At 45.4% G+C, this 12,793-nt stretch overlaps 1 protein-coding gene across 1 annotated transcript; it reads left to right on the top strand.

The window, feature by feature from the left end:
- Positions 1–5,448: 5,448 nt before the first annotated feature.
- LOC136176541 (major allergen Equ c 1-like) lies at positions 5,449–11,161 on the top strand. The gene is made up of 7 exons (XM_065946887.1): positions 5,449–6,653; positions 7,096–7,232; positions 7,970–8,043; positions 9,167–9,271; positions 9,631–9,732; positions 9,927–9,976; positions 10,910–11,161. Exons 1-6 carry the CDS (start codon positions 6,558–6,560, stop codon positions 9,962–9,964), a joined length of 552 nt encoding a protein of 183 aa, XP_065802959.1. The 5' UTR covers positions 5,449–6,557; the 3' UTR covers positions 9,965–9,976; positions 10,910–11,161.
- The last annotated feature ends 1,632 nt before the right edge of the window (positions 11,162–12,793 follow it).

The raw sequence follows: 12,793 nt of genomic DNA, 5'->3' as shown, positions 1-12,793 counted from the left end.
CACTGAGCACTGGGAAGCCCCTTAGACGAGCAGTACCCCTCAAATCATCCATTCACCCATCAAATATTTGTTGACCGAGAAGGCTGCTCCTTGCCTTTCACCTGGTCTGACCCTCAGCTTTGTCCCTATTGTCACATTTTGGGGAAATCTACATGCAACTTCTTCAGTAGTAACTACCAAGAAGACACCCTGAGGGTCTACTTATTCCTGTTCCATCTGTCCTCCGTGTCAGAAACATCAAACCTCGATCTGGGTCGTGGAGTCAGTCAGCGTAGGAGCTCTGGGATCAGACAGTCTTGGGTTCCAGTGTGGGTTCTCTCACTTGCTTGCTGTGTGATCTTGGTAAGTTTACTTAACCTCTCTGAGTCTTAGTTTATACCTTTATAAACAGGGTAATAATAATTATCGTACTGATCTATTATGAAGATTCTATGAAATAATATTTATAAAACACTTGTCTAATACTCATTGATATTTACTCTATTTATGACAGCAAAATATCATTCTTTAATATCAGTCAAGTTGCAGATGGTTTTTGTACTGCTGCAAAATATATTCCCATTGTAACTACCTGCCTTGGTAAGTGGATTACAGCACAATCCCATGTTTGAACAAATATGTTTTTGAACGCCCTTCTTTATTTGATTACCAAGTTGTTCCTAAGTTTGTTTAAGTCTAATCACCTTAAATATAAAAATAACAGATGCAACTTGACTGTAATATAGTAGTTCGGATTCAGGTGTCAATGACATGTTTGAACTGAGGGAATGTGATTAAATAATACCTCTCTGTTCCGAAATGATTGGTAAATGTTTGAGGAGAGGGAATGAAGTGGCATCATTATTTTTTTTGTGTGTATGATCTGGTCAGTTTTTGCTCTTAATTATTTTTCCCTTTATTTATTAATTGAAGTAAGTTAAGAATCCCATGGACAGAGGGGCCTGGCAGGCTACGGTCCATAGGGTCAAAAAGAGCTGGACATGACTGAAGTGACTTAGCCCACATGCACACGGTTGATTTACAATGTTGTGTTAGTTCCAGGTGTATAGCAAAATGGTTCAGTTATACATGTATATATATATCTCTATATCTATATCTATTCTTTTCAGATTCTGATTCATTATTTTTCAAAAATCCTTTAGTAGCACGTCTTCTAAAGCAGCTTGCTACAACACAGACAGAATTACCCTACGTCAAATACTTACCCTGTGTATTTTGCATTATATACTAGATGTGTTCACCACTGATGGGTGGTCAAGTGAACTTTTGTAAAATGAACCCTTATGCCATGTACTTATATCATCTTCTGAGAGATGCTAGCATCAGTTGTTGTTACTCTTCTATTTTAGTTTTTTGGTCATCTTTCCTCATCTCTCTACCCCTTCCTATCTTCCATAGTAAAAAGTCAATTCACTCAACTGTGACATTTATTGTTCACCTACAAGTTGTAACAGTGTTTCATATTGTTAATTTACAACTCCTACCACAAATATTTAAAGGTAATACAGGAATATTATTTAAGGGAATCCTCTTGTAAGCCAGGCATCATTCTTGATTGATTCAATGTTAGTTCAGCTTTAGTTTTGACTGGGCTTTCTTTCACCAAGCACCTAGCTGAATTGCATCATACCTGGGTATGTTTGCAGCCTTGACCTCACTCTCTCAGTGAATACAGCTGTCCTGGCAGTGCTTGAGCCTACCACCAAAAATGTGGCAGATCTGAAGTGGAAGTGAATAACCAGAGTGGGGAACAGTCAACTCAGATCTTAGTATCAGTAGATAAGATCACCTACAACACAGGCTTCAGGTCATAGATTTCAATCCTGTGCCCTCTCTCCACTCCTGTGGATCAGGAGTAAATAATGAAGTCACTGCCCCCAAAATAATATTCTTATTTACGAGAGGATTTTCTACAATGTTATTTCTCAAAACAAAATCTCTGGTGCTTTCTGGGCTTTCCAGGTGGCGCTAGTGGTAAAGAATCCTCCTGCCAAAGCAGGAGATGGAAGAGGCGCAGATTCGGTCCCTGAGCCAGGAGATCCCCTGGAGTAGGAAATGGCAGCCCGCTCCAGTATTCTTGCCTGGAAAACCCCATGGGCAGAGGAGCCTGGTGGGCTAGAGTCCATGGGGTTGCGAAGAGTCAGACACGACATTCTCGTGCTCAGTCCTGAGCTTAAAAGCACATCCTGCTTTTCCGACAGGATTTAAGGTTCAGTCATTCCAGAGGTGATACTATACGTACCAAGTGCTGTGGTAGGTACAAAGCGGAACAGGAAAGGCATCTCCACCAGCAGTGGAAAATTACAGTGTGGAGCTCTAAGGGTTGGGAGTGGTGGTGGGTGCAATGGTGATCTTGTGTGAAGTGGTGGTAGCTGACGCTCCCCTCAGCACCACAGCCCAGGAAGAGTGGGGTTCATTGTGCAAACCTGGTCGCTCATAGGCTGCCATCTCTTCTTGGGAAGAATCAAAACCGGGGAGTAAAATACACAGCCTTTGTTACTATTTATCAAATTCAATTCTTCCGTCTCAGGGACAGGAAAACTTGCAATCAGCCCATGACGACAAAAAAGCAGTGGCTGGATATCAGTTAAGCATGAGCTAGGAATGGTCACACGAGGACCTGGGATGATTAAAAAAAAAAAATATGAACCATTTTTATAGTTTTTATTAAATCTGTAGCTATATTTCTTCTGTTTTATTTTTGGCTTTTTGGCAACAAGACATGTGGGATCTCAGCTCCCAGGCCGGGGGAACGATGTCCCCTGCGTTGGAAGGCAAAGTCTTAACCACTGGGCCACCAGGGAAGTCCCCGGGAAAACTTCTTAAACCAGACCATAGATGCAGTGCCACGATTCCGAGGCCCACTGCCTGTACCAGCTCCTCCCATGACGCCAGTCACTCTCTTGGGCGTGCAGAAGGGTCTACTGACTTTCGCTGTTGGCTCAGCAGTAAAGAATCTGCCTGCCAATGTAGAAGACACGCGTTCAATCCCTGGGTCGGGAAGATCCTCTGGAGAAGGAAATGGTAACCCACTCCAGCATTTTTCCCTGGGAAATCCCTTGGACAGAGGAGCCTGATGATGTAGGGTAAGGGAGTTAGAGAAGGCGAGGTTCGGAGAAACGACAAGACCAGCACTTTACAAGAACAGATCACCTTCAACGAGGCGAGAAGGGGCAGCATCAGACTAGTGAACTGCGGCACTGACCCAAGGAAAGAGTGAGCATTTATAGGCATATATGTGGACGTCTACTGTCTTAAGGGGGCCTGTTCTTCTCCAAGGGTGTTTGGGTTAGTTATCTCTTAAACGGCTGGGGCAAGGAATTCTGGAGATCCAGAGTTCTCCGGAATTCGGTCCAAAATAATTCGGTCCAGAGACTGGACCTCTGGGAGCTGGGCATCATCAACCTTAATGTCCTTTTTTTTTTCTTTGGGTGAGAGAGTTCTTTGTTTTGCATAGAATGGTGGGGAGGACCTGGAGGGGAGTTTTAACTCCACACTATTTTGAGCCGTGTAACTTTCCTTCAGATGGGGTGCAGGCCGTGGGCTCACACAGAGTCAGACACGACTGAGCGCTCACTCGAACCAGTACTTGCAAGGGGACATTAATGTGAGGCTGAAGAAGCCACAGGTTTTAACAAACCTCAGCTATGGGGTCAGGATCTTCCCACATCCTTTGCACGTCTCCATTTCCTCCCTAACTTACAAGACCCACCCCAAGTCCTGCTGTCTCCTGGAAAAAGTCTCTGATCTCACCAGCCCAGTGTATGCTGGACATTCTTTTCAGGGTTCCACACAAAGCGTCCCATTGAATCTCTGCCATTTTGAAGCTATGAGGACAGGTTTAAGATCTCTGAGCATTATCCTCTGAGCGTTAGCGGGATAATTACGCCTGCCTATGGTCGCTGTAGGCTTCCCAGGTGGCGCTAGTGGTAAAGAACCCACCTGCCAATGCAGGAGACATAAGAGACCAGGGTTCGATCCCTGGGTCAGGAAGATTCCCTAGAGGAGTGCATGGCAACGCACTCCGGGATTCTTGCCTGGAGAATCTCATGGACTGGAATCCCATGGAATCCCAGAGGAACCTGGCAGGCTACAGTCCGTAGGGTCGAGCTGAAGCGACTTAGCAAGCTGTGTTGTTGGTGTCTGGTTTGTTCTATCACCCAGTCGTGTCCGACTCTTTGCGACCCCGTGGACAGCAGTACGCCAGGCCTCCCTGTCCTTCCCACTGAACCTGAAACCTCCACAAAAATCAGTCGAGGACCCACACACTGACATAACAGTTAAGCCCATGCAGCCGTCTTAGCAGCCTGAAAAGCCACAAGCAGGTGGACAAGCACCCCTTGTCCCATCCAGCCTCGCCCAACCTATGCACGCGGTGGAGTAAAAGCCGGAGCCAGTCCCGAGCAGCATGTCCTGGGCTCAGCTGCCAAGGGGGCTGCTGGAGGCTCAGGAGCGGGCGGGGACAGGCAGGAGCAGGGCCCACGAGCTAGTGCCGCTCCCTGGGCACCATCTGAGCCAGCCTTCCAGAGGAGGAGGGCCTGGGTGCCCACAGGGTTGCAGGGTCCCCAGAAAAGGGGGCATTGGAGGAAAACAGCCGACAGAAGGGCTGTCTCAGTCGAGGGGCAGAGCCCTCACCCCCCCCCCCCACCCCCGTTCTCATCCTCTGGGACTTCCTCCTCGGTTGCCTGTCTTTGCCAGGCAGCTCAGACGTGGCACCCTCCTGCCTCTGACTGGCTCTCACCTCCGGAGCCTGGGAGGGCTGAGGGCTGCCCAAAGACCAATGAACCCCGGAGGGGGGTCCTCCCACAGCCCCATGGGACCCCGCAGGCAGAACGTGGACCTAGCACTGCTCTCTGGGGGGCGTCTGGCAGAGGATACTCACGGTGCCGCAGAGAAGATCCGGCTGCGCCCCAGGACAGGCAGCCTCTGGGTCTGTGATCGGACTCTGCTGCCTCCTGGCCCAGGTTCGAGAACTCCAGAAGGGGTGAGCAGTGGTGGTGGGGGCAAGGAACTTGGGGTCCAGAGGGACTCAGCCCGGCAAGCTGGCTCTTCCTTCCCCCCCAGCAGCCCCCTTTCTTCTCTTCCATTAAAAGTAACCCCTGGAGAAGAGTATGACCCAGGACACCCCCAACGAGAGCCTCAGCATCAGGATCCGGGAGGGGGACGGGACCTCTACAAGAAGGGTAGCGGGAGAGGTCAGGGGCAGCTCCTTCTTCCCCAGCAGCGTGTCCCACTTGAGACTGCTGCCCTTGTTCACCGCCTTGATCCTGAACGCCAGCTTCCTTACACTGACTGGCCCCAGGCTGTCGAAGAATTCCTCGCTGATCACCGGGTGGCGGCTGTTCTTGACGATGGTGCTTCGCTGCTTCTGCAACTTGCTGGGTACCAGGCACAGACCCACACAGCAGCTGATGTTGCAGGCATCGCCCTGCCAGTTGAACAGGCCCTTTCTTTAAAAAAAAAAAATTTCTTTATTTGTCTTTGGTTGCATCTGGTTTTAGTTGCCGTGCACCGGCCCTGTGGTTAAGGCACATGGACTTAGTTGTTCGCTCATGGGCTTAGTTGCTTTGTGGCATATGGGATCTTAGTTTCCCCACCAGGGATTGAACCGCATCCCCTGCATTGGAAGGTGGATTCTTAAGCACTGGACCACCAGGGAAGTCCCCTTAGGCACTATCTGCATGATACTGCCTCCTACCATTACCCCTTTGCTGACCAACAATGATCTGGACTTGGTCCCATTCAGTTGAGTTATTTTCATGCTTGTAGGATTAAGTTCTTATTGAGTACAGGAAGCATTTCCCACCTTCATTGACTCTTGTTTAAAGGAAGGATGGCATCTAATTGTAATTCTCTATTTATCTTATCGAACCTAAGAATGGTGAGGTATACACAGTGAGTACACACTTCCTTAGTCATTGTGTGGAAAGGAAAGACTACAGGGGTTGAGTTCAGAGAATAAGGAAAAGGAATTTAAATGTACTGAATACCAGACACCATACTTAAGAATTTATTAATATATTATCCAACCCCATTGTAACCAACTCTGTGTTAATGCCTTGTGATAGCTACCATCATCTTTGGCAGAATGATGATAGCATCATCATTCTGAGGCTATCAGAATGAAGTGACTCACCAAATTCCATTGAGACACAGAGTCCCCACCACCCCATTCCTTGGTTAGACTCCATTTCTGCCACATGTAACTGGATTTTGGATTCTAAGCCAGATCCACAGTTAAATCTGGATCCACAAGGCAGCCCTTTCAAGCCTCCACTATTTTTCTAGAGTACGTGTTTTGAGAAATTTAAGGTCACTAAGTAGATCAAAAAGCGATGAAGTTGCCAAATTTCAGAAGTTGCCAAATTTCAGTCCTTGGCCTTGCCCCAGTGGATGACAGCCCATTTCACACTGGGGGAGGAGCAGAGGTGGTGCCTTGTGGACAGTAAACTGGACCTGGAGCGGATATAAAAAAGAGGCCCTGGGGAGCCAAGCCACCATCAGGAAGAGACTCACTCCCAGTGACAGTAGAGAAGACAGCGCTGTCTCCTGCCAAGATGAAGCTGCTGCTGCTGCTGTGTCTGGGGCTGACCCTAGTCTGTGCCCAGGAGGGAAACTCTGATGTTGTGAGAAGCAACTTCGATATTCCAAAGGTAAGGGCAGGGAAGCAAATTGCAGGCAGATTCTTCACCAACTGAGCTATGAGGGAAGCCCCACACTCACTCAAGGGCAGTGGAGTGTAGTGACTTTGGATTTTGGAGAGCGTTTTGGAAGATTCTGAAGCAGAGTGGCCCTCTGGGAGGAGAGGAGGTCCTTGACATAGCAGAGGAAATGGGAGGCTTCAGACCTTGGTCTAAGAAAGGGCAGTGGTGCCATGTTAAAAGGTAACAACACTTAGGGAACCTCCAACTTACTGGAGGAACAGTGAACAGTGGAAAAAGTCCTAGATATAGTGCCGACCGACCCAAGTCTAATTTAATCTTCACATCACCATCATGAGAATCCTGGCCCAGAGGTCAGGGTTCAAGGAGACAAGGGTTCATGTTGTATTCCTTTCCTCTTTTCTCACCCAGTCATTTTATTGATTTATTGCAGATTACAGGGGAGTGGTATTCCATTCTCTTGGCCTCAGACAAAAGGGAAAAGATAGAAGAAAATGGTAGCATGAGGATTTTTGTGGAGTACATCACTCTCTTGGAAAATTCTTCTTTGTTTATTAACATGCATACAAAGTAAGTGTGTATTTTTTTGCTTGGGGAAGGAAAAACAGAAGTCTGAATATGGTGTTGGACCTTTACACACACACACATATATGTATATATTCTGAGCCTTTACTAAAAGCAGGGCCCATCCTTGATAAAATCCTTGGCACTGACCCAAGGATTGAGGAACCTGAACCTGTGACTTTGCTAGATTTCAGAGATAAGAATTGGGACAGGAACACTTTTCAGTGGAAAAAGAGGAGGTAAGGGGTAGAGACGTATCAGATCTTTAGTAGTATGGAAAGACCACACAGGTTAAGAGCATAGGATTCAGAATCAACAGCCAATCCAATTCTGATTCTCTTTGTGTCACCAGGATAATTCATCTCTTTCTTCCTCAGTCTTCTCTGGAGGAAAAGATGATGGTATAATTCTCTCTCTGTATTTTTGTGAGGACCAAGCAAGGTGATGTTTGAAAGGCACCATCTGAGAGACTGCCATGTGGTCAGAACCCGGCTAATTCTCCAGACAAGTGGCTGTCATAATAGTAATAGTGGGAAGAGGTGATGGAGGCATAGGGATAGAAGTCCTGGACCCATTCTCAAAGTACCAAATGAAGTGATATGATGTAAATAAAAGCGCTTTGGAAACTACATCCAAAATGTTCAACAGCTAATCAGTGAAATGGGCAACTCAAGTTACAGGTAGAGTGTGAGGGAGCCAATCCCTTCAGGATCTCAAGGACATCAGCTCATTTTGTTTTACAGGGTAAACGGAGTGTGTACTGAGCTTCCTTTGACTTGTGACAGCACAGGAGAGGATGGTGTATATACTGTTACCCGTAAGTATGTTAAAAAAAAAAAAAAAGTCTTTCTAAATTCTACTTCCAGCTGCAAGGAATTTACTCCATTGTCTTAAGGATTTGATAAGTTCCTCATGTGTTTGTTTAGGTAATCTAATGTGGCCATCTAATAATCAATATCCTGAATTTGGGAGAAATGTGTGTGTCAAAGCCAGCGCCTGGCACACAGTACCATCAGACAGAGAAAGAAGCTTGGTCATATGTATTTCCTACAACAAAAGGAAGTTGGCAAATAAAAAAGTAAATTGGCAGGACAGTTTCACATTCCTTGCCCAGTTTAAAAAAAAGTTATTTATTTATTTTGGCTGCACTGAGTCTTCATTGTTGCCTTTGGATTTTCCCTAGATTTAGCAATCAGGAGCTGTTCTCTAACTGTGATGAGCAGGCTTCTCATTGGGCAAAGATTCCGCCTGCAATGCAGGAGACCTAGGTTTGATCTCTGGGTTTGGAATATCCTCTGGAGGGGAGCATGGCAACCCGCTCCAGTATTCTTGTCTGGAGAATCCCATGGCTTCTCATTGTGGTGCCTTCTCTCTTGTTGAGGATCATGGTTTCTAGGGCTCAGGGGCTCAGTAATTTCATCATGTGGGCTCAGCAGCTGGGGCATGTGGGCTCTAGAGTATACGATCTTAGTTGCCCCAAAGCATGTGGGATCTTCTTGGGCCCAAGGATTGAACCCGATCTCCTGAAATGGCGGGTGGAATCTTACCCACTCGACCACCAGGGTAGTTCCATGGCCCACTTTCAGATGATGTCTGATAGCCATTGCCAGAGCATATCATTCAGGGTATAGCACTGGGTATATAGGTCAGTGGGGCTTATAGAGAAGACATTTGGCAGAGATGGCCAAGGGAGGTAGGTGGGTCCAAGGTGTCATAATAGAGGGGAAGTTACTTCTGTGGCTGAATTTCTCTACCCCTAATGGTCACTTCATCGGTGTTGCTTAGAAATTGCCTCTCATAGCCCAGAGAGATGCAGATGGAAGGCAGTAGACATCACTATTTCTTTCAGGATTTGTTTTGTGGGAGAGAACAGGTAAAAGGGTTTCACGTCTTTCCCACAGACTGAAGAACTTCTGAGCTGTGTTCTGTTTTCTCCACAGATGATGGAGAAAATATATTTCGCATACTTGAAGTGGACTATAGTCACCATATTATGTTTTATCTTGAGAACTTCAGCGACTCGTACAAACTGCTAGAGCTCTACGGTAGAGTATTTTCACACTGGCGCTCATCTTGGGGTGGGGAGACCAGGGAAGGAAGGAAGCCTGGAGACAGAGTGGACCTCCCAATGGTACCCTGGGACCTCTCTCCTCATTAAAGACAGATGCTCCCCTTTGGTAAAATCTCTCAGGCTCAGTGATGGGAAGATGATGATTCTCTCATTGTGCCAGAAAGATATCCTAAAGGTGTCACATTCAAGAAAGACTTTTTTCCATCCCTGAGACTTGTGCCTGAGCACGTAATCAGTTGCATTCACTTTCCCACTCGGCCGGAGACCCACCCCTCTCGTGAGCCTCAATCACCAAGAAACAGGACAAAGCTCTTCCTGTTACTCTTCCTACAGCCCGAGAACCAGATACGAGCCCAGAACTCAAGAACAAGTTTGTGGAAATTTGCCAGAAGTATGGAGTTGTTAAGGAAAACGTGATTGACCTGACCCAAGTGGGTAAGTTGAGCTATCTCTGGCTTTCTCTGCCTGAAGTCCCATGTTGCTGAGTAGGAATGGTACTGAAGGGAGAAATCCAAGAGAAGTTAATACTCCCACTAGTGCCCTTTGTCCTAACCTGGAAAACCATCTGGTTTCATTCTGGGAAATAAACTGGGGTTGGAGTTTGAATGTGCTCTTCTCTGCCTCTACAGATCGCTGCTTCCAGGAGCGAGGGAATGGAGTGGCCTAGGGCTGCAGTTTGGTGAGCTCTGCTGGAGACGGGGTGGCCCAGGGTTCAGTACCTTCCAGAAGCATTAGGGGTTTACAGTAGAAGATTTAAAAATCACAATAAAAATAATTTGGTAGGAAGAGCTTGAAATTTGGAGTTAGAGGACCTGGGTTCAGGATCTACTCCTGCCATGAGCTTTTTAAAGCAAATCACATACCAGTTAAAAGGGAACAATGATGTCTACCTTATAGAATTAGTGTGTGAATATAATGCTGCAGAAAAGGGCTCAGTAATTGATAATGTGGGAAAAATCAGTAAGAATTACAGTTTTAAATGGGAAAAGAAAGTGAGTATGATATTCAAATACATTCTGTGTTTGTAGTCCATCTTCTAATCCTGAAAGCCCATCTCACCCTTCAATATATGGAAAACATTTCTCCCTCCAATCTCTGCACATCCTTAACTTGTAATCTGGAAATGGAGCTGTCTGAGCTCCCAGTTGTCCTCCAACCTGGAAAATAGAATCTGGAGTTTCCTCCTCTGTTTCCTGTCTCAGAGTTATTGTGTGGCTTCATTCAGATAATGTAAGTGAAAGTCTTAGCAACTCTGGCTTACATAAAGTCAGCATTTAATAAAAGATTGCTATGGCTTTTGCCAATTTGTCAAAGACACTTTAAAACTATCAGTGCTGAGGATGGCAGAAAGAAGCCTAGCATCCTTCATTGCTCCCACTCTTCTTTTCATAGGCTCTGGGGCAGATTAAGATGGGATCAAAAATAGAAAAAAACAGGAAAAGAATCACTAACACCCTCCCTTCCCCTATTCTGGCAAATAGCATGGGTTAGAATGCAGGTTGGTGACTATTTCTTCAATGTATTTTTGGAAATAGAAATTCTCTTTGTCCTCAATTCAATCTGAGAAGCACCTAATACGCTTCTGTGTTCTCATTCTCATTTGCTTATTTAGTGCCACCTGATTTGGGCTCCAGAATCTTCTCTTCCATGGTTCCCATCTTATGACAAGTGCTGGGACCTGACTTCCATCACTATCACATGTGAAGGCACCGTCTCTGCATCTTCAGGATATCCCCTAATTATCTAGGAACACTTAGCAGCTCACCGAGAATCAGTTTCCTCCAGATTTCCGATTCCCTTTGCCCCATTCAGGACAACAGTGCCATGAATAAAACCTTCCTCAACCGGTTCAATAAATAATTTGCCTTGCAATCAATCATGTGGTTTTTCTTCGTTTAGTAAGAGACGTGGGGGTGGCAGGAAGAAGATGAGGCCTTGTGACCATACTCTTCCCCTGGCCTCTCAGAACCTTCCCTGAGTTTCAGGCTCTTCCCTCGTCTGCAGTCATTCTCTGTCCCAGAGAGTGCTGCTTGTCTTCTGAGTTGCCCATTTCTTAGTGACCTGATAAATTGTAAGACTTGCCCTAGAAATTGCTGCATCCTAGAATTCTCTTTATCAGTGGGGGTACTGAGAGAGAGTTCCTACTGGGGCTGACACCAGCTCAGCATGTTTTAGGAGACGCCTTTACACCCCAGCTTCTCTAACTCCTCCATCCTCTGAGATGGTCAGTGTCCTTTCTTTCTTTTTCTGGTGTGGCAAATGCTTTTATTTTGTAGAAACATATTTATGATATGTAATTTGAAAATTACCGTTGTAAATTGCTATTGATTTCAAATTATTCATTTTAAAAAACTTTATTGAAGTATAGTTGATTTACAATGTTAATTTCTGCTGTACGGCAAAGTGATTCAGTTATATATATATATACACACATTCTCTTTCGTATTCTTTTCCATTATGGTTTATCACAGGATATTCAGTATACTTCCCTGTGCTATAGGTAAGACATTTATCCATTCTGTATATAGTATTTATCCATTCTGTATATAATAGCTTACATCCGCTAATCCCAAACTCCCATTCTATCCCTCCCCCATCACCTATCCCCTTTGGCAACCACAGTTGCCAAGTTTCTAAGTTTATGATTCCATTTCTGTTTCACAGACAGGTTCATTTGTGTCATATTTTAGATTACACACATAAGTGGTATCATGTGCCTTTATTTTTCTCTTGGTCAGTGTCGTTTCATACTCTTGGAAAACCTTCGACCCCTGCTTTTATTTACTGGGAACTTGCTAAGTGAGATTCCATGAAATGTTATCAATACTTAGCTTCAGCATTCTATACTGTCAGGAGGCGTCAATGAGGCTAAATGTTATTGGTCTCTTCTTTGGGGAGCTTACAAGTTTTGGAGGAAGGGAAATTAAATATCCTCTTTCAGTTGTAATACTTTGCAACATCAGCCAATAATAAGAACGATGGAAGAGTTACACATGAGTGTTGTGGCAGAGCAGGATGTGGGCAGCAGTTGTGAAAATAATGACTCACCCCTTATGGACTTAAGATTTATGTGAACAAAGAAGGCTTTCTAGATATCTGACTCTCCCCATATTACTCTGCCTCCAGGTCAGAAGAATATGTTAGGTTCAGGCTTATTGGTCTTCACTTAAGTGCTTAGTCTGGTTTGCTGAAATATGACAAGTCTATGTAGAAATCCAACCAGTCATGCTGGGATCACTCATTTTTAAAAGGTGGCCTTTAAGAGACAGCAGCTAATACCCAGAAGTGTGTGGCCTAGCATATCCTTGGGAATGTTTAGAACATTGACAACATAGTAATCAATGCACCGGAGGGCCACGTGGGTGATGGGGGATGGCTGTATCATGCCACATGTCCAGAAACTACAGTTGACTCTCAGGGGTTCCCAGATCAAGATGACAGATGAGCTCACACTGAAACCTGACCCTCAGCCCTAAATAACATGCAAATAAGATAT

Source organism: Muntiacus reevesi, chromosome 10 (genome assembly GCF_963930625.1).
Source record: "Muntiacus reevesi chromosome 10, mMunRee1.1, whole genome shotgun sequence".
NCBI classification, from domain to species: Eukaryota; Metazoa; Chordata; class Mammalia; order Artiodactyla; family Cervidae; genus Muntiacus; species Muntiacus reevesi.
Note: the sequence above shows the minus strand (reverse complement) of the source record. Positions and strands in the feature narration are given on the sequence as shown.